Source organism: Empidonax traillii, unplaced genomic scaffold (genome assembly GCF_003031625.1).
Source record: "Empidonax traillii isolate 1590-97213 ecotype Southwest subspecies unplaced genomic scaffold, ASM303162v1 scaffold941:size231608, whole genome shotgun sequence".
In the NCBI taxonomy this organism is placed as follows: Eukaryota; Metazoa; Chordata; class Aves; order Passeriformes; family Tyrannidae; genus Empidonax; species Empidonax traillii.
In genome coordinates, this window is record NW_020956134.1 from 12,119 (window position 1) to 37,375 (window position 25,257).

Sequence of the window (25,257 nt, forward strand, 5' to 3'; positions counted from 1 at the left end):
CCCTTCCCTTCCCTTCCCTTCCCGTCCCTCGACGTACTGACTGCAGATGCAGATGCCGATGATGAGGATGATGAGGGTGACAATGGCGGCGATCAGGGAGATGATGACGATCTGGCCCTGGTCCCCTCGCAGGTAGAACAGATCCACCCTCTCGCAGCGAGCCCCGGTGTAGCCTCGCTCGCACCTGTCCCACAGCACAGGGGAGGCAGAAGGGAGGGGTCCCAAAAACCGCCGTGGTGCCCGTGCCTCCCTCACCCCACTGTCCCAGGGAGCACGGCGTCCCACCCCCTGCCAGCCACCAGCAGTGACTTACACACAGGCCGGCGCCTGCTCGGCCACGAGGAAGCGGCACCTCCCCTTGACACAGTAGTGCTTGTACTCCTCCGGGCACCGGGAGAAGTGGCCCTGCCGCCGCAGCTGCGTCCCATTCCCTGGGGGTGGCAAGGACAGAGAATTCCCCCAGAGGGGTTACGGCTCTGCCCAGAAGCAGCAGCATCCCAGAGCGGCAGGTCCGAGCCTGGCCAGCTGCAAACAGCACGTGTAGCCTTGGCTTCCCAGCTCCGTGGACGCTGCACGGCTCTGCCAGACAAAACACCTGCTCCTGTGCCATCCCAGCCCGCTCCCCTGCACCATCCAGCTCCCATCCAACGCCCCCGGCTCCCCTGAACATCCTCACACCTCCACCTTACCCGTGCAGCCCTTGACCGTGTCACAGGTGAGCCCCTCGGTGCTGTGCCCGGCGGTGACGTTGGCGTCGGCGCCCACGCAGCTGAAGAATGCCAAACCTGGAACGCAGTGGAGGTGGCTTGGAGGGGGAGCCTGGCCAGAGCCCCGGTATCCCCACCACAGCCCCACCACAGCCACAGGGTGGGGACCGGCGATGGGCTCTGCAGCTGCGCCCACGGCCCCCCTTCCCTGGCAGCATCAGCTTTTCCCCAGGGCAAGGAGAAGGGAAAGCTGGTCCCCGCCTATCGCCTCCACCCAGCAACGCCCCAGCACGGGGGTCTGGGAGCCAGAGGGGAGGGTTTTGGGGCACACAGTTCTGCCTGCAGGCAGCCAGCTGCTTCTCTGCTCTGGGAGGATGCAGGGATGGATCCCCAGGGACGTCCGGAATCATGGAATCACAGATTGGTTTGAGTTTGAACAGACTGTAAAGGGCATCTTGTTTCAACACCCCTGCCATGGGCAGGGACACCTTCCACTAGTGCACTTTGCTCCAAGCCCCGTCCAACCTGGCCTTGGACACTTCCAGGGATGAGGCAGCCACATTTCTCCCGGCAACCTGTACCTGGGCCTCACCACACTCACTAGGAAGGTTTTCTCCTGATACCCAATTTAAACCTGTCCTCTGTCAGTGTGAAGCCATCCCCTCTGTATTGTGACCCCAAGCCCTTGCGACAAGCCCCTCTCCAGCTCTTTTGGACACCCTTTAGGCACTGAAAGGTGCTCTGTGGTCTCCCTGGAGTGCAGCGCGAACTGAGCCAGGAAAGAGGCCACCTCGGTCTCCTTGGCCACGAGACGAAACTGAGAGGTGGCTGAGGCGCGTCACGGCGGCGGTAACCGGATCGCTGGCATACCAGCACTGACTCAGCACGGCCCCGCTCCCCGCCCGGCCCTCCCCAGGGATTCACCGCGCCGCGGTGGCACCCACGGGAGCGGGGACAGGTCCTGCCTGACGGGGCAGGGTACTGGGCGGCTCCCGCGAGGGTGACACGCCGAGGCGGGGGATGTTCCCATCCCGAGGGGGTGCACGTCGAGGCTTCTCAGAGAGTGGACAGCTTGCACAGTCTAATCCTGGCAGCCTCGTCTCCTGGTACCTGTTTTCTCACCCTGCCCTTCGGCACCCTGGAAACAGTGGTGGAGGCTGCCCAGCCAAGCCTCCGGAGTCCCCCCCTTCCCACGGCAGGGACATTCCCTGCACACACGTCCCTCCTGGCTATATATAGCCACTGCCGCGCTAATGACATGCTCCGGGTAACAGAGCTCCAAAAGAGCCCGGCGGGGAGGAAACGGAGCCCACGGCCCCCTCCAGCCCAGAGGCAGGGTGGGAGCTGCCTGGCAGGAGCCAGGGATGAGCCACGGGGCGGCTTCTCCCCGGGAAGCAGCTGCGGGCGGCGTGGGCACGCGGTGGTGCAGGGAGGGAGTCTGACTTCACTCCCGGTGACCGAGTTCACAGCTCGACATGGAAAGATCCCCACCAAGATGAGATCCCCACCCTTATTGCAACCAGATGCGGAGCTCTGGCATCCTCCGGGCTGGCAGCCCCTCGGCAGGACCGCCCTGGGGCAGCGCCAGGTCCGGAGGGAGGGGGGCTGTGCCCCTCGGCACCCGGATCGCAGCACCCGGGAGCTGCGGGTGCAAACACCCTCATCTCTTTGATGCACAGAGAACCCAGCTCCACTGTCTAAGGCTTCACTCCTTTCTGAGCAGACAAAGATAACCCAGGAAAGTATCCCAAACACCGGATTATTTCGCTGTAGCACCCCCACACTCCACCGGGAAAGCCCAAACTGCGGGAGAGCAACCACCCAGGGCATTGTCTTGGTCTGATAGGACACCTCAGCCCCGAAACAGGTCGGCCACCCTTGCTTTCCTCCTGCCAGCACAGGTTTGGCAGGTTCTGCCAAGTGCTGTCACCAGCCCTGCCAAAAGGCCAAACCCAAACTGTTCCCAGCGGAGAGGAGAGCTCCCTTGTAATTCTGGTGCTGGCAGTCTCTGCCAGGGGGACATCAGTTGCCCAGCCCTACCTGTGGTTATCTCCTGCCAGCCCTGAGATGGCTGCTGCCTGCAGCTTCCTGCTTCCAAACACTTAGAGAGTAACACCGGAAAGCTCACACACCTGTTGAATAGGTACTGCCCCCTTCCACTCCCTGCAGCATCCCCCCCTCCCCAGTGCTTCCAAGGATGGCAGAGGGTATTTGGGCACCGGCGAGCCCTGCCCCATCAACAGGTGGGAAAAGCATCCCAGTCCTGCTCCAGGATCCAGCCAGGATACCCTGGTCCCAAAGGATTCAGTGACTCAGAGCCAAGAGGAGCACTGGAATGGAATGCTGGGGAGTTCCAGGATGAGACCTGGGGACACATGGGGCACCCGAGGGAGGGGACTGGGTAAACACCAGGCTGGGTGTGGGGGAAGGACTGGGATGGGATTGTCCAGGGGGACGCAGGGAGTCACTGGGACGGGACTAGAGAAAACAGCAGGGTGACAGGGTGAACGCTGGGATGGGACAGCGTCAGCATCGGGATGGGGTGGGACAGCAGGGGATACAGGAGTTCAGCAGAATGGGACCGGGAGAGCAGCAGGATGGGATGGGGAAGCACCAGGACAGGCACGGGGGAGCACCGGCATGGGACCAGAAGGCAGGTGGAGGATCACCAGCGCGGGACCGGGAAGCAGTGGAATGGGGCAGGAGCAGCACCGGGACCGGAGACAGAACGGGGCTGGGACGGTGGGGGTGACACCGTGCAGGAGAGGGAGGCACCGGGCCGGGGCGGTGGGCACCGGGCCGGGACAGGAGGGAACACCCTCTGTCGGTATTTGGGTATCCCGGGACCGGGACAGTGGCGGGGCAGGGGACCCACGTGCTTACCGGAGGCAAGGGCCAGGCAGAGCAGCAGGGTACCGGGGCCGCCGCCCGGGGCCGGGGCCGCCGCCGCCGCCTCCATACGCGCCGCCGCCGCCTGCCCGGTGCCCGGTGCCCGGCGGCTGCGGCGGGGCGGGACGGGGGCGGCCGCTCCGGCACCGCCGCCCTCCTCCTCCTCCTCCGCCTCCTCCTCTTCCAGCTGCGCGGCTCCCACCCCGCTGAAGCCATCCCTTGGCGGTCTGGGGGTGCCCCCCCGGCGTGTACCCTCCCGTGTGTCCCACCCACGCTTGTCCCACCGAGGCACGTCCCACCTCACACCAGCCACGCCTGGCCCCGTCCTACCGGGAGGCGTCAAGCAGATGCCTCACCCCAGCATCCGTGGGGATTTGGGCAGGGAGGTGGACCCCTCTCCTGCCATCCCGGGTTCCGAGAGGGGCTCCGGGGCTCCCCTCCCCGGAGGGACGCAGGGTGTGCACCCAGGCCCAGCCTCACGTCCCCAGAGCCATTTATCCCCGGCCAGCTTGTTATGAAAAGGGAGATTTATTCATAGCAAGCAGCTATAAAACACACTCCCAAAGGCCTTGGCAGGGGATGACGGCAGCTCAGAGTCATCCTGCGAGGGGCTGTGCCTTGGCACGAGCCCTCTGCACGCTGGCCTTGGGGTGGTTTTTCGCCTCAGGATGTGTGGGATGATGTTTCTGGCCCCCCGAGTGAAGTCTAGAGGAACAAGGGTGAAGGTGACCCCTGGGATACTGGCAGGTCCCCTCCTGGCATCTGGGGATGCTCAGGAGGGTTGTGGTGCCACGGGCTGATGCTGTCCTGGCTCCAAGGAAAGCAAAAGAGCCTGGTCCAGCAAAGAGGGGAGCGGGCAGGATGGGGAGGTGGAGCTGCTGCCTGCTCCGGGTCGTTACAGGCGCGAAAGAAGGTGGAAATGAAAGACTGGAAAGAACGGGTGACCTCAAACCGCAGGCTGGCAGCTATTAATGCAAGTGCTGGCAGCCACCCAGCCATGCCATTTGGCTGCTGGCCAGGGGGTGAGCGAGCTCCCTCAGCCCTGGTCAGCCAAAAAATCCTGCCGCAAGCTCTGGCACGCCGGTACCACCCAGCCCCCTGCCCGTGGCCACCCTGGCTCCCTGCCAGCAGCTCCCCAAAAGCAGGCAGGGGGTTATAAAATAAACCACGAGGGAAACGTTCCAAAGCTCCTGTGGGGACTTGGGCAAGACTGGTGAAACTGGCAGCTGGCACCTGGATGTGGCATGGGGCCACCCAAGAGGAGCTGGTTTCATCCCGGTGGGGCGGGCAAAGGCAGGGAGCAGGCAGGAAAAAATCCCTGTGCCCACCAAAAGGAAACAGTCTCCCTTCAGCATCCTTCATATCTGGATAAAGTTGGGGAGAGAAAGCCTTTTAAAGTGATTTGAAAAGAACTGGAGCCCCAGGGCAGGTGTCACCAGAGGTGGTGGTTTCCAATCTCCAGTAGCAATGGGAAAGGACTGGCAGAAGGTATACCCAAAAAGGGACATCTCGCTGGCCATGTGTCCTCTGCTTTACTGAGGGGACCAGGCAGGAGTGGCCAGCAGATGGCAGCTGGAGCCCAAGCCTGGTGACCATCAGGGATGTTCCAGGCCTCCCACAGCCCAGCCCTCGGCACCCCAACACCCACCTCAGGCTTGGGGTTTTCCATCCAAGGCCACGGTGGGAAGTGGCGGCTATGCCCTCTCCTCAAAAAACTCCTCCTGCACATGGAAGCATGCAGCACCATCGACAAAAAAAAAGAGATGGGAGAGAAGCAGCAGGGAGATTATCACACTGTTCCCACGGCACCAAGCTCCAGCAGCAATAACAGCATTATTTTTCCTTTTCCCAAGCAGAGGGAAGGTTTCAAGGAGAGCTGAGATATCGCCCGACACCGTCCGCTTCAGGAACGCCAGCTGACTTGGATTTTGTGTCCTGCTGTTTTAGGCCCAGAGCCAAGATCCATCCTGAGAAAATGCCACACAATGCAATAGAATAGAATAGGGCTGCATAACCCTGGATAAAGATAGCTTGGCCACAGCCTGGGCTCCGTGACATCCTTTTCCACAGCGAGCATGCGAGAGCCCGGAGATGATGAGTTCAGCCTGAAAACATTTCACCCGCAGCAAAGCACTTCCCAGAATGAAAGGGGTAAAATAAAAATGGCCCTCTCACCTCCTGCTGTGCCACAGGTGTCTCCTGGCTGGGTCCTTTGGGCACTGGGAGTTGTATTTTGGGAGTTGTTCATGCTGAGGGAAGGTAGGTCCCTGGCTACCTGGCTCTGGCCTGTCTCCCCCTGATGAGGTACCTGGGGTGTCCCCCCACCACGGGCACCAGACCCCCTGGGTGTAGCAGGCAAGAAGATCCTCAGGGAGATCTTCCAGAATCATGGAATCACAGAAAAATTTGAGTTGGAAAGGACCTGAAAGCTCATCCTGTACCAACGCCCTGCCATGGGCAGGGACACCTTCCACTAGCCCAGGATGCTCCAAGCCCCGTCCAATCCAGCCTTGGACACTTCCAGGGATGGGGCAGCCACAGCTTCTCTGCCCAACCTGTGCCAATGCACAGTTCCAATGCATTATATTCAAGCAGGAGCTGGCATGGCCCTGAGGATGAAGAGGGACAAGTGACAGTGCCACAGAGCACCCTGATCCCCCACCTGGTGCCACTGGCTGGGACAAGAGCACCCCATGCCCTGTCCTCGGTGCATGATGCCCACTGATAGTGTGAGGTGCTCAGCATCCAGTCCCAGTGCCTCATCCCAGGGCAGGGCAACTGCTCCCGGCGTCAGTACCCCAGTAGGGTGTTCTGGTGCCTGGTACCCTACAGCCAGCTCCACTGACGCTGCGGTCCCACACGCAGTGCCCAGTGCCCCATATCCTCCTCCCAGAGCCCCGCATCCTCCTCCCGGTGCCCGGCGTGCCCCCCGCGCTGTCCCGCATCCCCGCCGCGTTGCCCGGAGCCGGCAGGTGCCGCTGTGGGCCGGTCGGGGGCGGCGGCGGCGGCGGCGGTGGCGGCGGCGGGGGCCGGGCCGGGGCGGTGGCGGTGGCGGGGCCGGGCGGTGCGTCCCTCCCGCCGCGGCTGCCAGCGCCGCCGGCACCATGGGCTGCTGCTGCCGCCTCCTCCTCCTCGCCCTCCTCCTCCTCCCGGCAGGTAAGCGCCCGCCGCCGCACCGGCGTGGGGACGGGGGGGGGGGGGCACACCGGGGAGCCCCCGGTGCCGGGATGGGGGCGATGCGGTGGGGACGGGGGGAAGGCAGACCTCGCTTTGCCGGGGACGGCCCGGCTCCTTCCCGGCAGGATGTCCGGAGAAGGGCTCCGCAGAGCAACCCGCCACCACTGGTCTCGCTCACGCCCCCCCAAAGGATCCCCCAGTGGCACCGGTGGGATGGGGCAAGGGGTGTTTCGTTCCTCTTTTCCTCATCCCCTGCCCCGCAGGGGCGTCCGCAGCCGTGTTCCCGGCTGCCTTGAAGGAGGACAACTTCATGGGACCACCACCATCTCCTCACGGGCACCCCCCTGCCCGGGCTGGTGCTCACCCCCAGCCCCGCATCCCCCTTCCCAGCACGGTCACTGCTTTGAAGGAGCTTTTCTGTCTCTCCCTGGCCTTGAGTGGAGGCTCCCGCACCCCCAGCTCCTGGTGTTTTCCCCACCAGCTCCAGGCATCTCCCCCCCAGCAGCACCAGCCTCCCCATTCCACAGAAACACCCCATTTGACATCTTTTCCCCCACTGAGATGGTCAGAGGAGACAGTTCTGTCCCCGGCCGATGCGACAGCGAGCACAGGTCACCCCGCCACCCACCCCGTCTGGGTTTTTAATAAACAACACGAGGAGCCGCTTCCTCAGAAACATGGAAAACACACTTGCATAACCGGGGACGCGCGCGAGGAGAAATCCATCGGGCAAAGCTGTCATTATCAATCCCTGCCGGCAGAGCAGCGCGAGGGGACGAGGCAGCAGGGCCAGCTCGGAGCTCCCTGTGACAGCCCACAGCTGGGGAGGTCGTGGCTGCAGGACCCCAAAACCATCACCGTGAACCACATCAGCTTGTAGGAAACCTTCCCCTGATAAGTGACCCCAGTGGTGTGAGGGGAGGGAGGGCTGGATGAATCTTAGTCCCTGTAAAGGGGCAGTTTACCAACAAGCTCCTGTTTCTGTGCTTTCCAAACAGATGCCTTTGGGAGGGATGGGGATGAACGTTTTGCTCCACGGGGATGCTCTGACAGGCTCCTGCCTGGCCCAAATTTGCCCCAAAAGCAGCTAGCCTCTGCTGGGAGCCAACCTCTGGGGTTGGGAGGCGGGTTTTTCCCAGCGCCCGGGCCAAACCCGAAGCCGTTCCCACGACCATCCCTCTCTAAAGCACCAACGCCAGAGAGGCTTGGCAGAAGAGCCGGGAAAGATTTCCCTGGACTATGGTCCCGTGGCTCTCGGGCTGCTCCCAAACACTCCCAGAGCATCTTTCAGATGCTTTCTACGAGTTTTTTCTCCCCACAAAAATAATTCTTAAATGTATATATGTGTATCACTTGGGAGGAAACACAGAGCACGATTTAAATATGCTTCGAGTTCATTCTTCAGGACTTAGTGACAGCAAGGACGTCACTGGGCAGGAGTAAAATAAGTCTGGGCTTTGCCTGCTCACGTAATGAAATAACAGCGTCTTGCTCAAGGAAGTTTTAATCCTGTTATTACTCCTTGCTTGGGATGTAAATTCAAACCTGCTTTGCTTTCCTGTGATGATGCCCAGCACTGAGCCTGTTTTCCCCTTCAGCAATTTACCCTGTGCCCTGGCTGAGGCATTTTGAAGTACCTGCAAGAGGCAGCTCTTGGCTTTAAAGGTTTTGAGTGCTTCCTCCTGGAGACTTGGGGTGGAAAAGCTACTTTTTAGGGAACTGGGAGCCTCAGGGGCTGTTTTCAGCTGCCATGGAGGAGGTAAAGCTTTGAGCATTCCTAGCTCTGCCCCCTCTGAAGGACAGGAGGGATAGGTAGTTAATTATCCCCTCTCCCAGCCCAAAGGAGCAGTCAGCCTCTAATACCAGAGGATGCTCCAAAATTCCTCTGCCGAACCCAGTTGCTTCTCCTCATGGGAAGGGCTGGAATGGGGCTGATGCACGTTGAAAGCTGCACCTAGAAGCAGTAATTAGCAGCTAGCCAGGAAAATTACGGAGCTGTTACGTTGTCACTTGGGCAGAGCTGCTGTTTGCAACATTCCTGGCTGGCTCCGGAGTCATACCCAAGATATCCGCCTGGGAAAAAGTAATATGAGGTGTCCCAGGCAGGCAGGTCCATCTGCCGTCCTCCCAAACACCTAAAGACTCCTCTTCACCTTCTTTTGTGCTGTAATTCCGTTGCAGTTTCAGGATCAAGGGCTTCAGGAGTTGAATAATTAAGCAACACTTCGCTTTGGGGGGAAACACCACATTTTCCTTCCATGGAGGGTGGGTTTGTTTTGCCACCAACAGTCCTCACGCCTGGGTCGGGGTCATGGGGTGAGTGGTGCCTGAGGAGAACTTGGACACCCACCCCAGGCTAGGAAGGAGCTGCTTACAGGGACTGTTCAGCATGCAGGCAGCCGTGTGGATTTTAAAAGTTATTCTCATCTGGGAGGAGCAGAGAGCGCCAGGTTCCCCAAATCCCCACCTTTATTTAGCCACGTGGGTCTTGCTGCTGCCTTTTGCAGAAGCCAGGCTGTGCACCTCCAAGAGATGCTGGTACATCTGGGGAAGTGGGTACTGATGGGGTGCCTCATCAGTAGAATGAACACCCGTGAGGTGCTGCACACACCCCTGGCCAGCTGCACGCTTGGGACAGAGCCTCGGGATGGTGAGGGACACACAGATACATCACATGGATTTCTGTTGTGGAGCTGTTTCTCTTAGCTACAGAAAGCTTCAGAGCAATTAGACCTAAAGCACTCAACGACCATGCAGCAGAATAAAACTAATCATGCAGGAAGCCGGCTCGGCTCGCCAGTAAATCAGAGCAACTGCAGATTTATTTGATCTGACGGCCTTGACTTCTTTGCACCGCCAGGGAATAGCTTTGCCTTTTACCTGCTGGTGTTTCTGGCCCCTGGTTTTCTCCCTTTGATTTCTTCCTCCTCTCAGAGCCAGTTTTATACTGTCACCAACAGAACCTGGCACTGAAAACAGAGGTGATGGAGCAGGAGGCAAGGGAGCAGCACATTATGGGTCACCAGCACTCACATGCAGTGCTGGAGCTTTGCTTCGGACCTCAGGAGTCTCCACCTTGGCTCTGGTTTACTAATTGAGGCCCAACAGCAGCCAGAGATATCCCCAGGAGCTACCTTTTCCCATTGCTAATCCAGCTGGGTGTTCCCTCTGCAATGGCATGGAAAGGTTGGTGGGTGTGAGACAGAGCTTCGGGCCTGCAGAGCTGCTCCCAGGCCTCCCCATCATCCGTACTTTTCGGGGGATAATGAGGCAGGGCTCCACAACAGTGCCCTAGGAAAAGAAAGACACAAATGAAGAGCCCTAAAAGCCACCACATCCTCTATGTTCCTTCCCCCATGTCAGCACAGAGATCAGTCAGACCCCTGTGTGCTGCAGATGGGGCCTCCAGCCAGGCAGGAGAGAAGTGAACGTCACTAAACCCCAAACTGCGTGGTGACAGGGAAGGTGAGGCAGTGCAGGGCTGAAGAGCTGGAAAAACTAGTTGAACCCAAAGCAACCCCGAGTTTTGTTTAGTCCCAGCCACCGTCAGGAGAGCTTTTGCCATCCACAGCCAGATGGTACCGGTTTCACAGCTAAAAACCGCAATGAAGGTTACAGCGGAGCATAGACAGGGAGGAAGGGAACTGCAAAGAAAGCAGCACAAGGTATGGGAATCCCTGGCCACAGAAACCAAAGCCAAGCCAGCGAGGTCATGAACAGGAAAGCTTTATATTTAAATGTAGATTGTTTTATTGCTCTGCGTCACTTAACCTGGTTACAAACCAACACACACTGCAGGACCAGGGGAGTCAGGGCTGTTCTGTCATCAGCACTTGGTGAGGACCAGCATAATACAGGACCTGCAAAAGGTTCTTTTCTGCTTGCTCTGAATAGGTTAAAGAGTGAGGTTATTGTAGACTTCTACTTTAAAGAGCAGTCTGGTGCTTAGGTACAGTCTTGGTTACATGGGGGTTTTCTTTTTGCGTTTACCCCAAAACCAGCTGCTGAGCTGATAAGCTAATATAGAAAGTGGTACCCAATCTTGCTGCAGAGGCACAGTGTGATATGGGTGCTCAGCAGATCTCCGTGTTCCAGGGGCTTGTTTTCATCCTGTTGTTGTATTTCTTGTTCAGAACAGGTGGCTGGATTCCTTGTTTAAGTACAGTCAGGATATGCTGCTGGCAGGCGGAATGGATAATATTCATGTTATGGAAACTTTCATTATCCCTGAGGCCTTGGCTGCTGGAGGAGCACCCCTGACTGCAGCTGGGGCTTGGGTGCCTCAGTTAATTTGGGCTGAGAGCAGGGGTGTGGGTTAGATCACATGGATCTCCTGCTGGTTATGTCAAGTAAAATGAATTCCGAAGTGAAGCTTGATAAAAGCCCTGTCTCTGCCTTATCAGGGGATGTTTGTTTGCTCCGGCGAGGCTGCTCCATCTGATGTCATTCACTCAGCCTGGAGATGTTCTCCAGTGGCTTTTATGCTGCGTTTCAGCCGGCAGAGCAGTTTAGGATTTGCTGCAGTGGTTTTTGGAGTGCCTGGGAAATGCGTTGCTGGAGAGTTTGCCAGCCCCAGGTCAGGCACCTCTTTCCCAAATGGAGCACGAGAGGTGCTCAGCTCCCACAGGGGCGATGCCTGTCTCTCTGTGTGGCTTCCAGGGGCCAGGAGCGCAGCATTGCAATAGGAGAGGGAGGCAGTCCATCACATGGATGGCTCATTACTTAGGTTGGCAGGTCATTAGGGTGAATATTTCCCAACAGCAGAATATTAGAATTATTGGGCTTTGTGTTGTTCTGTCCTTGGCTGTTTTCTGTATTCCTAGTGAAGAAAATCTGGAAAAAGGACTTTCCAAAGCTCCTGTGGGGCTCTGAAGTGTGGCCCTGCTGCTTTTCCAGGTGGTTACCTTGTCCTGGCAGTCCCTTGCCTCGGCTCTGTGCTGGATTCCAGCGGGGTGGTCAACTGCCTTAAGTGAATTAGATGGGCAGATTCCTCAGGGCTGAGCTATGCTCGGCATCCTTTGGGAGCTAACAACCCTCAGTCCCTCTGACAGCCCCTGGCTGAGTTTTTTTAGCCACTGGATGTGGTCTTAAAGGAGTTTTGTAGTTGTTTATTTTGTCCCTTATTCCAGTGCACTGCTCTGCTCCCTGCTCCCAGCAGCAGCTCCTACAGACCGGGCACTGGGGAAACAAGGAAATACCTTCCTTGGGTTTTCTTTGTCCCTTTGATCTTCCCTTTCAGGTGTGATGGTAGAGGACAGGACTGGCAGTTAAACTGGGGCCAGTCATCAACCCATCTGTGGGACAGGTTGTCCCTGAGCAGGGTGGAGTGACATGGGGACATTCAGAGCATCCCAACAGGGTTCTCAGACAGGTTCTTTTTGTCCTTTCATCCTGAGTCCAACTCAGAAGCAGCCTGCCTTGCCTCTAGGATCGTGGCTGGGATTTCCTGGGATCGTGCGCTGTGGGTGAGAGCTGGACCCCAAGGGGGTCCACTGGCCTGGGTCCCACATCACCTGATGGAGCTGATGGCTTGGAGGAAGCAGAGGACGGCCCAGTGCTGGCACAGGCAGGGATTGCTGGTGGGGAGAGACAGGGAAAACCAGGCCTGAGCTGAGCAGCGTGCTGCCTTCAAGTTGTGCCCTCTCTCCTGGGAAGTGTCGTTGTGACTTGTGACCTTCTTGGCCAGCAGCACTCAGCCAGCAGCCAAGGATTGTTCCTGCATCCAGTTCTGGCTCACCCTCTGAATTTATACCCCTCAGATATTATCAGAAACTTCCTGACTCATCCAGGCTTGCAGCACTGCCAGCTTTCCCAGCTCCCTGTTGGTTTGCCTCCAAAGTTCAAGCAGATCATGGGAGCTCTGCTGACCCCAAGCTATTTGGGACTTCAGGGAGGCTTTGCTCAGAGATGGAAATCTGTCCTGTGTCCCAGAGAGCCTGGGAGCATCTACATCTAGAGAGGTGACAAACTTTCAAGGTGCTCCCAGCCCTGGGGGGAATCTTGATGGGCACTCTGGGCTGCAGAGGCTGTCTGGTACCTGTTGAGAAATCTGGAATGCCCAGGTGTGTCAGAGCAAGGATTATTGAAACACAGATGGGTGCTGAACCTTGATCTGAAGGATGCTTGCTCCAGGCTTCCCTGCTGCTTTGGTGGTCTGGAAAGCCACAGTGCTGAGCCAGGTGGCTTATTCAGTAACCATATTCCAGCCTGTCATCCCCCTCCTCTCCCTTATCCTAAGGTTTATTAGCCTTGTGTCCTCAGCCTGAGGAGGGTGAAAACTCAGAGGCATCTCCAAGTGCCTGTCCCTGGGAGAGAAGAGCAGCCATGGCCTCAGTCTCATGTCCAAGACTCTTTTCCTTGGGAAATGGAGTCCTTCACTTGGGCATCCACAGTACCAGTGAAAGAAATTTTGGTTGGATTAGTGAGTCCCTGCTCAACACTGCCACATCCCACCATTTCTACACACAGACACTGAATGGTTTTGTCCTCCACGCTCATATGATTAGTTCATTGCAGCTGGAATGAGTTCTTGCTCTTCCCAGTGCTGGGTTTGGGATGCTCTGGGGGCGTAAATAGATGAATAGATGGAATAAAAATGCGTCCCAATGTCACGTAGTGCTGGCACACTCTTCCCTCATCCCAACCATACTGAGGGAGCCAGCTGCCAGTGCTGGACCAGTGCTGAGTTCAGGCCCAGAAAGGGGGAGAAAAAAGCCCCAGCAGTCAGCTGGTGGGGACGGAGGAGAAAATGACTCATCTTCATACTAAGAAATGGAGACAAATGAATGAATGCACAAGGAAATGGGGGGAGAGGAGAAAGAGGCGTCTTGTGTTATCATTCCCAGCTGCACGGTGGTTGCTGTGAGGAGGAGCTTCCTCCCCTGCTGCTGGGAGGAGATGCTGGAAAGATGGAGGGGGTGATTGGGAATGGAGGAATTCCAAGCTTGAGTTAAAAATGGGGGTTGATTTATGCCAGGGCAACTGGTCTGGTTCAAACCTCACCTCTAGGTACGCAGCTCCATTTTCCATCTCTTTATCTTTAGATGGTTCTCAGTGTTTTAAAACCAAACTTATTTCCAGCCTAATTCCCCCAAACCTTTAGTGCTTTCCTCATGCCTCAGGTCACCCCCAAGGCCTTCCCTGTTTTTAATATTTCCTTGTCTCACTCCCAGGACTGGGCGATGACTCCCCAGAATCACGCCTGCACCCCATCAGCCCCCCCTTCCTCTGGCAGGGGATCCCAGTGCCACCGGACTCCAGGGATGCAGATGTCCCCACACCAGCTCCTGATCAGCCCTCCCTGCCCGTGCCCACGGGACCTTCCGGAGATGGCGTGTCCTCTGGGCCAGTGGAGGGGGGTGGCCTCAATGCCACCACCCCCGTGGCAGCACTGTCCCCCGCTCCCGCCTCCGCCACCGTGAGCTCCATCGCCGTGACAGACAGTCCCTCCGCAGCCTCCGACCCCAGCTCGGTGCCACCCGCCTCGGAGACAGCCCCAGCTCTTCGGACAGCAAACCCTGCCAGCTTGGCAAGAAGCACCGTGGATTTGGGGGCAGCTTCCAGCCCCACGGGCACAGCTGCGTCCTCGCCCTCCGCTTCCCTTCCCACCGGCGATCCGGACTCAGTCCTGTCCCCAACGCCTGTCCTGGCGAGCCCTGGCACCACCCAGCCACCGGTGCTGACCGAGGACGTCCCTTCCCTGGGGACGCTGGCCATGGCATCGAGCCTGGCCGTGGAGCCAACGTTCCCCCCAGTGACTGTGATGAGCCCCAGCGCAGCCGAGGCCACGGCCTCCGACAAGGCCACCGGAGTCACCATGGAGGAGGTGCCGCGCGCCTTGAGCGCAGGTGAGCACCACCCCTCCTCAGAGATGCAGTGCCGGCCTCGGGGTGCTCAGGCAGGAGGGGCAGACCCCCCCCAAATTGGGAGGGAAGAGGTGGTCAGCTTCCTGGGAGCATCACTCGGTGGCATTCCTGGAGGGGCCTGTGTCATCTGCTCCGCTGGCAGAGGCCGGGAGTTGTAGATGACAAATCTCGGTTGCCTGGAGACAGGAATAAAATCCTTAGTTTTGTAAATTTGGCTTGAAACACTTAAGGATGAGAGGAAACGAGTGGCTGGATGGTGGGTGCAGCCTGAGTTAGGGTGATGTAGGTTTTTCTCCTCCCTCCTGTTCACCTCACCAAGCTGACACTGGCTTTTCCCTGTCCCCTTCTATGAGCCCAGGTAGCTGAAAAGCATTACATAAGGTCAGAAAAGAGAGGGATGTGGAGTATTTTCCAGCCTTGGCTACCTGGTGCTGGGAGGAGCTTCCAGGAGTGAGTCCACAGCCCCCAAGCAAAGCCCAGGTGTATTTTATCCCCAGTCCCCCTGACTTTACGGGAGGGGGGTCATTGCAAAAACATAGGGGTGCCCTGCATCCTCTTTGGGAAGCAGTGAGGGAATATTCCCCCTGTCAGAGATGGCTGGCATGGGTGTTTTGGGAGCAGCTGGGGTGTGGGGTGAGTGCCACAGAGCTTTGGGGATTTGGGGGGGCTGAACCTTGCCCTCTCTGATGGATCACCCACAGGGAGCATCGTGGCCATAACCGTGACGGTCATCGTGGTGGTGGTGCTGGTGTTCGGGGCAGCAGCGTACCTCAAGATCAGGTAAGGCTACTTTTGGGGTGCCCCCCCGGAGGTTTCAGCCTCTCTCACCGTCACAAGGGTGATGCTCAAGGGCAAAGCCCTGAGGAGATGCTGTCCCCAAGCATGGTGGCATGATGTGTAGCCTCTGGTCCCAGCACGGCTGCGTTTCCTACCCCTTCTATACTGGAAAGCAGAGTTTTAATCCCTCATTTTACAAGAGCCTTGCTCAAATGCCAGAGACACTGCTCAGCATAGCCATAACCCGTAATTATCCCTTGGGAAAGCTGCTGCCGTGGGTCTCGCTGTGACTGGGACAATAAACAGCAGCACAGCCCAGCGCTGAGCATCCCTAATGAGGCTCTGCTGACAGCTGAGATGAGCAAAGGTCTTGTTTTAATTCCCTGCCCTGTCTAGTCTGGTTCAACAGGGGCAAAATCCAGCCTGGACTTATCTTCTGTCCTGGTGCTTCCTCCTAAAATATCCCAAAGCCCGACCTAGGGAGGCCTTGCATGAATATTTCTTCACCCCACGGTAAAATAGCAAACAAACCCCCAAATCAATAGGTTTGCTTTCCCTGACAGGCACTCCTCCTACGGAAGGCTTTTGGACGACCATGACTACGGCTCCTGGGGTAACTACAACAACCCTCTGTACGATGATTCCTAGCAGGGATGAAGAAAAAACAACCCCATAAATCCTTAATTTATAAGCGCTTCTGCAGCAGAGCATCCGCTGTCGAGGAGACGCCGAGCACGGAGCCCCTGCTGGGGGCAGGATCACGGCGGGCCTGGTGGATCACAGGAAGAGGAGGGTGGGTGTGCAGTGCCAACAATAAACCTGAATTTTGGCCTTTAGTCCTGGGGCACGTCGGCCACTTGTTGGAGGCGAGGGAGCCCAAATTCCCCAGGGGGAAGGGATGGGGAGGTCGAAGGAGAGGATGGAGAGGTTCAGCCACCAGTGCCGTGGCATCCTTTGAAACGCTGCTGCTCTGTGACTCGGGGGGGAATGGGGGGCTGCTGAGACAGAGCCAGCAGTGTGCAGGGGTCTCCTGTGCTTTCACTTGACCCTTTCCCTAAAATCACTTCCCCGTGTTGCCCTGCTGTGAAATCCTTTGCCTTGTCTCACCAGGACCATTACGGGGATGCTCAGTCACTGCTCCCTTTCTTTTCCTGTGCAGAAGCTCCTGATTTCCTTTTTTAACCACTGAATTGTGGGGTTTTTGCCCCAGACACAGCCTGGGAGCCCATGGGAAAGGTGCACTGACCACCCATTTCACACATGTGGCTGCTTGCTCCACAGCTTTGTTTTTAATCCTTGAAAAACTTGGCTGCTAAAATACAGCAGAGTGTTCTTTTGATCCCCAATTTGTGTTCAGCTCTTAGTGTGTGAAGATTGTGGGTGGCTGATGGCAGGGCTGGTTTGGGAAGAGGATGCTCAGCCACTTCTCCCTCTGGCTAAATTCCCTGGCAGTGGAAAGCAAAGCCCTCAGTCTGCCTGACCTTAATAAATAAACCAGGACTAAATGACGCTGCAAATTTTTGGGGTGTCCCAGCGCAGGCTGGGAAACAGGCTCTGCTGTTTGCCCTGACTCCTAAATGGAGCATCCCAGGAAACATCAAAGCTTGGGGCGTTCCCGTGATTGCTTCCTGCAGCAGATGCATCATCTCCTGATTTCCATCAAGCGAGTGTAATAAATGCATCCAGCACCACAACAGCCACCTGGAAAGGTCGGGAGAAACAGGGGCAGCTCCTCCAGCTCTGCTTTCCAAAGGGAAGTGCAATTATAATGCATTCTCCTTTTCTTCCTGAGCCTTTTTTAGCCTGTTCAGTGGCCCATCCTTTCACCTCTGCTGTGAATACTGAGTGTTCCTCAGCCTCTCGTAGTTCAAACTCGGTAGAAACAGGAAATGGTTGTTGCACCTTCCAACCACAGCCAGCCTGGAAATCTCTTGGGACTGGGAGCATACGCAGGGCAGTGCAGGCTCCATGGATGCTCAGGATGAGCAAAACTCCCTTTTACCTTTTTGGGCACCCAAGAAGCAGTGAATTAGGCCACCTTGGTTAAGAAAAAACACAAACTGAGTAAAAAAAACTCACCCCCCCCTTCTTCTCTTGAAGCAAATTGGGTGTCGTGGTGCTGCGCTTGCCCTCCCCAAAACCCCACAGGAAAGGTTCTCCCTCACTCCTTGGGATCTACAGCTCAGTATTGTCCAGCAACAACAAACAGCTGGCATTGGGAAAAAAAAAAAGCCCTCCCCAAACTATTAAAAAAATCACTCACTTTGCTCAAATGCTGCTGCTAAAATACAGGAGGGAATAAAGGGAGAAGAAAAGCTGCCACCTTCACTTAAAATTATATAACCCCCAAGGAAATAAATTCCCTTTTCATGAAAGAGAACAGAAATGGGGTGTCAGCTTTCCTGATCAACCCTGTGCCTGGGTTGTCAAAAAGAATGACTCTCTCTTGCCCACAGTGCAAGGAAGAGGCTGTACATATTTTTGGGGATATCCTACGGTGAAAATAGATTCCTTGGCTTCCCGCAGGTGCCTGGGACCAAAAACCATCCCAGTGCCCTTATTCACAGTGCAGCTGCCCTGTGACAGTGATAATGTGGACGTGGATGACGTGTTTACATCTACAGGACTGTTTGCCAGCACGGGCCGAGGCACGGGACAGCTTAAAGGGTAACAGATGTATTTGCCAAGTGGAAAAAGCACTTTATTTTGGGGGACGATGCCCTCAGAGGGAGGCTGCCTGTGTTCCAGGCAAAGGCTGCAAACACCCCTCTCACATTCCCACCTCAGACCCTCTGGCTTACCCAGGGGTCCCTGTCCCACACTATTATAGCAGGGAAGAAGGGGAAAAGACAACCAGGACGTGCCACAAAAAAGGCCTTTTCCCTTTGTCTTTTCAAAAACAATGATGCAAACTCTGCCACCGGCCTGTTTTATTTACAGAAATAGCAAAACCCCACTTTTCCCAGAGGCTGCCCCAACTTTGGCTCGATTCCACCTCCTCTCAACACACCCCCCCCCATCTCCCCCCATCTTTGGCTCTCTTTCACCTCGGAGATATTTTATTTATATAGGAAAAAAAAATAGTTCACATAGCTCCGTGCAGAACATCCCATTCCCCGACCTCGCGGGAGTCTGGCAGCAGCGCTGCGGATGACGTGATCCCTCTCCAGGTCTCCTGCCTTGCCCTCGCCAGAGAGCTGCAGGCTGCTTTATCACCGCTTCCAGACTCCCTCTGGCCTCCCTAATTATGCCCTTGTTTTGCTCATTTGTGAGTATTCCCATATATCACCCACATGCTTCCAAGCGTCATCTCCTCAGGCTGTTGGTGGAATTACTGGAGTCAGGGGTAATGACTCGTTAGCAGGGATACTCCTGGTTGCAGCTCCCAGGAGCAATGAGGCTCGTTAGATAAAGGAACAGGTTCTGGTTTCAGAAATCCAACTCCAACGGGGACCGTGGAGGAGCAAAAACAAGGAAGCCGCCCCGTTTCCAGCACGGAGGTCCCGGCACATCCCGGGGCTGAGCTTGGAGCTGCAGAGACAGATGCTCCTCTGCCCCTCTGAGATATAAATAGCACCACATGACCAGCCTTTCCCTAATTGCGTTCCTTCCACTTGGAAATTTAAAAACAGATGGCTCCTCCTCAGCCAGCCAGGGGCAAGGCATCGACCTCGGCATCGGGAAAGCCATGGGAGGGGACGGCTGTCCGGGAGGTTTAGTACGAAACACCCCCACTTCCACCCCAAATGATGTTACTGGAGCAACACAAACCCACACCAGAGTCATGACACCAGCCCAAAATCGGGAATCTGCTTTCCCCACGGCTCCTGAGCTGTGGCCCAGCACATTCCCATGGGATGGAGGGCCTGTCTGAGCCCCCTCATCCTGCGTTGCTCCGCTCGCTGTCTCCATGAGTCCTTCTCCCAAGTTTCACATAATCCAGCGGGCCCTGGCTTTATTAATAGCTCCATGACCTCGTGTGTGCCTGCAGCCCTTGTGCCTGCTGGAACACCACATTTTTCCCACAAGGCAGCGACAGTCCCATCTGCTCCCGATTCTGCCCCTGCCCGGTGAGGCAGGCTGGATTCCGGGTGGTGGGCAGCATGGGAGCTTCCCCACAGCTCCCACAGCCAGCAGGCAAGCTCTGGCCAAGCTGCCTTCATCCCAGGAACATCACACGGCTCTGATTCGAGCGTCCTTCCCTCTCCCATCGGCTGCATGTCCACGGGACAGGGCAGCAAAGCTCCGTGCGGCACCTTCCATCCCATAAAGCAGTTCCTCGCTTGTCTCGATCTGCCCCATTTATCTTTACCCCCTCAAAATGCCATTCCTTTTTTTGCTGTGCCATTTATTCCCTGGCAGAGGGAGTCAAGGGCTCAGTGCCAGGATAAACGCAGGGAACAGCGGTTCGGTCGGTGGCATCGGGTTCCCTCCCGCACTTTCCAGAGGCAAACACCAAAAGTGGGAGAGCAAAAGGCCAAACTCACCTGGATCCCACCCCCAAGAATTGTTTTTCCTTCCCAGTACCAAAGTCCAGCTGGGGAGGGAGCTGCTCTTCCAAAGCTTAGCTGGACTATACGTTTCCTTTCAGCCTCCTCTTGTGGTTGGAACCCAAACAGGGATATTTGCAGCTGGGATAAAATGAGCTTCCAGTTTAGCATCAAACCTGCTTGGTTGTGGACTTGACCAGCAGAGTTTTACCACTAGCAACACAGAGGCTACTTGGCTACTGAGTTTTCTGGGATGACAACTCCTGCAGGCTGATAAGAGCCCTGCTGGGCTTACCTGGGATCAGGTCTCCATCCCAGAAGGTGGTGGAGTCACCAAGTGCCAGCAGACATCCAGAGGGTGCTCCTAAACAGCAGGGATCTTGCTTCTACCACAAAAATAAGATAACACAGGAGCTGCTAAACCCCCTTGTTCTCCTAACAGCGTCCCAGGCCTCACACATCCCCACATCCACCCATTTTTGAGCACTGAATCATGGTTTAAACTCAGCTGGGATTTTCCAGGGAGTGCGTGTGTGAAAGGAGAGCACACCACACACAGTGTAATTTGTTTATTTTAAGAGACGTTATTTTGCATTTATTTATAACAGTGAGAAAAGTGCTCCAGGAAAAGATACTCCAGTCAAGGCAAGCTACAACAGCTATCATCCAAATCCTAAATATTCCATACAGAAAGGGGCACTGCTGGATTAAGAGAAGCTCTTGTTTTACAACAGAACAGATAAAAAAGTAGTTGCAACATGAAGAGTAACTGAGCTTTCTAAATACTTATTTTTGTAAACTATTTGCATGTGAAATTCACAGAAACTGAGAACTTTCTGTGACATTTAAGACTGCAAAAGACCCCGGGCAGGATATCATAGGCAGAACGGTGGGTCTGGGGGTTTTATTTGTGTTTTTTTTAAAGGCAGTCAGCCACCCTCCATTCTCTCCCCACAATGAAATTTACTATTGGGAAAAAAAAAAATACAAAAATTGTTCCCTACACCACTCGAGTGCCTCTGAACTCCTGTTACTTCAGTGAACATCTCAGGCTCAGCCCGATGTCAAGGATGTGCTTTACTTCAGGTACGTAAAGTATCGAGCTACATATATATCTGGAACACTACAACACCTTGGTCCTTCCCAGTGAACGAAGCAAAATGAAGAAGAAATGGGGATAACAGTGACTGCAGTTGGTAAAGGAGCCTGAGTGAAGGGACAGCAGCAGGTCAGGACAGGTGTCCAGGGGGAAAATGGGGGCTTTGCACCTTGATTTTTGGGCCCTTCATCACAGCAGGCAGGGCAGCCTTGTTTTGAGGGAATTCTGTACACACAGGTGTCACCTCATGAAGCCAAAGGATGCAATTCCTGCAAGCTCCCCTTCTCCAGCTGCTGGTAGCTGGAACAAACACGTCATTCCGAAGGAACACACCGTCCTCGCTCCCAGCTCTGTGGGTGTCAGCTTTATCCAAAAAAGCTGCTCTCAAAGCGACCCATTTTCCCCGGCAGCTGCAGCCCCGAGAGCTGCACCTCCACCTCCCCTCACCTTCAGCTGCCCCAAAGCATCTTCTGCTGCGTCAGCTGCTCATCATGCTGCTCTCCTCAGCTCTCCCTTCCCTGACGCAGCCAAGGGCTCCTTGAACTTGGAATGTATTTTTACTGCCAAACGTTGGGTTTTTCTGGGAAGTCTCTTCCAGGGCAGAGCCTTCCTCATCCAGCCGGACGTGTCTCCGTCACTGCTCCTCCAAGGGCAGCCGGCACCGTCCGTCCTGGGCAGTGTTGTAGGACTCACAGTTCTTGCACTTCATGCCCAGGAGATGGAACTGCACCGTGGAGCGGGCATTGCAGTCATTGCAAAGGATCTACACGGAGAAAAGAGAGGGAAAGGCTTTGGCACCGGGAATTATGAAATACTGTAAGCCTACACATGACATCTCCTTATCATTCCCTATCCCTCAGGTTGATTTCTGATCCAGGACAACTTCCTAGTGCCCTCTGCTGCCCGTAACTCCAAGGCACAGCTCCAGCAAAACCAGGCACGGGTGCAAGGCTGATGTCTTACCTCCACCATCATGTTCTGGTACTCTGTGGGCATGGGAGTCTGTGCCACTTCGTTGTCCAGCTGGCGCCAGTACCTGGTCATATCTAACGCCGAGTGCATGCACAAAGGACACCTGTAACCTCTGGCAGGAAGGGGGAAAAAATGTCTGAATCAGAAGATGGAGTGAGGCCATGGAACAAATCCACTCAAAAGGACAAGTTTCATGTCATACCAGTCAAAGAAACACCACGAAACAGGAAATTCTTGCAAACAGAATTAAAGTTTAAATGCCCTTTATCCCTCTAGGAATCGACTTCAAGTTATTTGGTAGAGAACTGGCATCACGATCTTTGCCTCCTGGAGTAATATGTTTGGACTATGATAACATTAAAAAGATGTTTAGAAATACTTACTCCTTCAGCATCTCGTCGTAACACGTTCTGAAAAGGAAACACAGCGAGCAGATCAGTAAGAAGAATATAATTACTGACAGGTAACACTGACTTGGACTGAACACAGGAAGAAGGCACACAGCCATCCCCGAAACAGAAGCTGAAAGTATCCTGAGGGCAAAGTGAGAGGAAAGCTTCCCATCATCAAAATTAACTGCGGAAGGAAGACAACCCTTCTAAAGAAAATATTTGCTCGTGAAACACTGTCCCCAGCACTCGGGTCCCTTAGAAACCAGCTGTAAGCAGCTGATACACACCAAGTGCTGCTGAATAAACACCCCACACAAGGCAGCAGCTATTCCCCTTTCTCAGGTATCTGCTTTACCTGTGAAGAAGGTGACCACATGGCAGAACATGGGCTCCGACACGAGACGTGTGAATATCCTGTTTTGAGGAAAGAATCAGACAAAAGAGAAAAAAATTAAGTCAAATACAGTCAAAAATAGGGCCACCCAATAATCCAAGAGATGAAAAGTAGCAGCTCACCTCCAAACATATCGGACAATCCTGCCTGGAGACATTTTCAATGCACTTTGCAAATGGAAAAGAGAAGAAAAAGTTATTCTGATGTATTTTTCTAAACTGTAAAGTTCCTACGTGTAAATGTCTTATATTTTTAACGGGTGGCCTCTGTGTCACTGTTAGGTGAATTCAGAGGAGCAGAACCCACTGCTCCCCCTGTTCCTGTGGCCTCAGGTGGGGCTGAGGTACAACCAGCTTCAAAGTGTTATTTTTTTTTTAAGACGTGGAGTTAAGTGGTGTGTTCTCACCTTGTGCTTCCCTCGGAGGCTCAGGCTCAGGCACAAATTGCATTTGGAACAGTGGAAAAAATCCTCCTTGGGGCCGATCCTGAGGAGAGAGTTGTCAGGGCAGCGGCAGCTCACCGAGGAGCCGGGGCCCGGCCGCCTGCCCGCACGCACCTGCAGATGCCGCACGCCTCGCAGTGGTACTGCTTCTTGTCGCGGTCGAAGAGGTGGCAGATGTCGCAGTAGTACTCGCCGAAGAGGCTGTCACAGCCCTCGCAGCGCTGCTGGGCCTGAGGGGAGAGGAACAGCTGGAGCGCTCTGACCAGTTCTGGGCGCCTCAGGACAAGAGAGACACGGAGCTCCTGGAGCGGGTCCAGCGGAGAGCTGTGCAGTCGATTAAGGGACTGGAGCACCTCTCCCGTGAGGAAAGGTTCACAGGGAACTGGGCCTGTTCAGCCGTGATAAGAGATGACTGAGGGGATCTGCAACGGGCACAAACTGATGCACAGGAATTCCACAGGAACGTGAGGACTGTGGAACTGTTCCTGTGCACTGGAACAGGTTTCCCTGCAGAAGGTATGGAGTCTCCCTCACTGAAGACATTCCAGAACTGCCTGGACGCAACCCCGTGCCATGTGCTCCAGGATCACAGAATATCCTGAACTGGAAGGGACCCACAAGGATCACGGAGCCCAGCTCTTGGCCCTGCTCAGGACTCCCCAACAATCCTACCATGTCCCTTGAGAGCGTTCTCCCGACACCTCTCAAACTCTGTCCGGCCTGGGGCCGCGACCACTGCCCTGGGGAGGCTGTTCAGTGCCCGACCACCCTCTGGGGGAAGAGCCTTTTCTTGAGACCCAACCTAAACGTCCCCTGACACAACTTCAGTCCACGACCCTCCTTGAGCCCAGGTGACCCACGGCGGCTCCTTCCAACCCGCCCCCGTCCTGTGCCCCTGTGATCCCCCTCCCACCCCTGCCTCCCAGTAAGCACCCACCTTCTGCAGGAGGCGGCAGCGGATGCACTGCACCTCGGACACTCGGAAGCGGTCCAGCTGGTGCTCCTCGGCGCCGTCGTGGCACAGGCGGCACGGGTACAGCTTCCCGCAGCACGGCGCCTGGGAACGGAGGGGCACGGCACGGATCAGGGCAGGGATCGAGGGGCCACCCCCCACACACACACACACACACGCACACACACACTGCCCGCCCCCTCCCCACGGCACCACTGACCCACCCGCAGCCGGCAGCCCCGGCGGTAGTGCTCGCATCCCTGCTCGCATGGCTGCCGGGCGCATCCCGGCTCGCTGCCCTGCGCTCCACCCGCCGCGGCCATGGCCGTGGCCGCCGCCGCCGCCACCGCCACCGCCACCCCCGGCCTCGCGCCCGCCCCTTCCGCTTCCTCACCGCCGGTTCCGGGGCCGCGGGGACAGCGGGGTTGCCGGGTTGGCTGCCCCTGAGCCTGAACCTTTGCGCTCTCCTGCCCGCTGAACCGCTGAACCCAGCCCAAGGCCCGCCGCCAAGGCAGGGCCACGCGGAGCAGGTGGCGCGGGAGCCCGCGTGGGTTTGGGACGTGTCCAGAGAGGGAGACTCCGCGGCGAAACCACAGAGTGTTCTGAGCTGGAAAGGACCCCAAGCCTGACAGAGCTCATGGAGCATCTGAACAACGCTCTTCAGGAACATGTGGGTGTCCTGTAGGGCCAGGAGATGGACTCGAGGGTTGTTCTGGGTGCCCTCCAACTCAGAATATTCTGTGATTCTTGCTGATGTTGAGGTGGAGCTTCTTGCGGTTTAGTTTATGGCCATTGCTCCTCGTCCTGTTGCTGGGTACCACTGAGAAGAGTCTGACACCATCCACTTGACACCTGCCTTTGAGGCTAAGTGTATGGATTTATGACATCCTCTCAGTCTTCTCCAGACTCAAACAGGCCCAGCTCCTGCAGTCTACCCTCATCATCTTTGTGGCTTCTGCTGGATCCTCTCCACTAGTTCCTTATCTTTCCTGAACTGTGGAGAGTAGAATTGGGCACAGCACTCCAGCTGTGACCCCACTAGGGCAGAATGGAGGGGCAGGATCACCTCCCTCAACCTGCTGGCCACATTCTTCCCAATGC

At 56.1% G+C, this 25,257-nt stretch overlaps 3 protein-coding genes across 3 annotated transcripts in view; 1 reads left to right on the forward strand and 2 right to left on the reverse strand.

Annotated features, from left to right (window-relative positions):
- The window catches only part of BTC (betacellulin), a 4,979-nt gene extending 1,313 nt beyond the window's left edge, over positions 1-3,666 (reverse strand). The window contains exons 1-4 of the mRNA XM_027903175.1: positions 3,591-3,666; positions 690-785; positions 314-431; positions 38-184 (exon numbers count right to left, since the gene is read on the reverse strand). Coding sequence (XP_027758976.1) covers positions 38-184; positions 314-431; positions 690-785; positions 3,591-3,666 — 437 coding nt within the window. The remainder of the gene's footprint in view (positions 1-37; positions 185-313; positions 432-689; positions 786-3,590) is intronic.
- Positions 3,667-6,645: 2,979 nt separating this feature from the next.
- On the forward strand, positions 6,646-16,080 carry PARM1 (prostate androgen-regulated mucin-like protein 1). The gene is made up of 4 exons (XM_027903182.1): positions 6,646-6,752; positions 13,946-14,620; positions 15,340-15,418; positions 15,979-16,080. The coding sequence occupies exons 1-4, from the start codon at positions 6,701-6,703 to the stop codon at positions 16,061-16,063; spliced, it is 891 nt and encodes a 296-aa protein (XP_027758983.1). The 5' UTR covers positions 6,646-6,700; the 3' UTR covers positions 16,064-16,080.
- Positions 16,081-20,459: 4,379 nt separating this feature from the next.
- Positions 20,460-24,480, reverse strand: RCHY1 (ring finger and CHY zinc finger domain containing 1). Its single transcript, XM_027903183.1, has 9 exons — positions 24,381-24,480; positions 24,142-24,261; positions 23,319-23,434; positions 23,169-23,247; positions 22,885-22,929; positions 22,724-22,782; positions 22,360-22,386; positions 21,968-22,088; positions 20,460-21,767 (listed from the first exon to the last, which is right to left on the reverse strand). The coding sequence occupies exons 1-9, from the start codon at positions 24,477-24,479 to the stop codon at positions 21,639-21,641; spliced, it is 795 nt and encodes a 264-aa protein (XP_027758984.1). The 5' UTR covers position 24,480; the 3' UTR covers positions 20,460-21,638.
- Between the last annotated feature and the right edge of the window lie 777 nt (positions 24,481-25,257).

What these genes read in the sequence shown, in the direction of transcription:
- RCHY1 (XM_027903183.1), bottom strand. Translation starts at nt 24,479, where the DNA reads ATGGCCGCGGCGGGTGGAGCGCAGGGCAGCGAGCCGGGATGCGCCCGG. An exon ending in GCCGGGGCTGCCGGCTGCGG is followed by an intron (nt 24,262 to 24,380) that starts GTGGGTCAGTGG and finishes CTCCGTTCCCAG; the next exon opens with GCGCCGTGCTGCGGGAAGCT. An exon ending in TGTGGTCACCTTCTTCACAG is followed by an intron (nt 22,387 to 22,723) that starts GTAAAGCAGATA and finishes TTTCCTTTTCAG; the next exon opens with AACGTGTTACGACGAGATGC.
- PARM1 (XM_027903182.1), top strand. Translation starts at nt 6,701, where the DNA reads ATGGGCTGCTGCTGCCGCCTCCTCCTCCTCGCCCTCCTCCTCCTCCCG. An exon ending in GCCGCGCGCCTTGAGCGCAG is followed by an intron (nt 14,621 to 15,339) that starts GTGAGCACCACC and finishes GATCACCCACAG; the next exon opens with GGAGCATCGTGGCCATAACC. An exon ending in GCAGCGTACCTCAAGATCAG is followed by an intron (nt 15,419 to 15,978) that starts GTAAGGCTACTT and finishes TTTCCCTGACAG; the next exon opens with GCACTCCTCCTACGGAAGGC.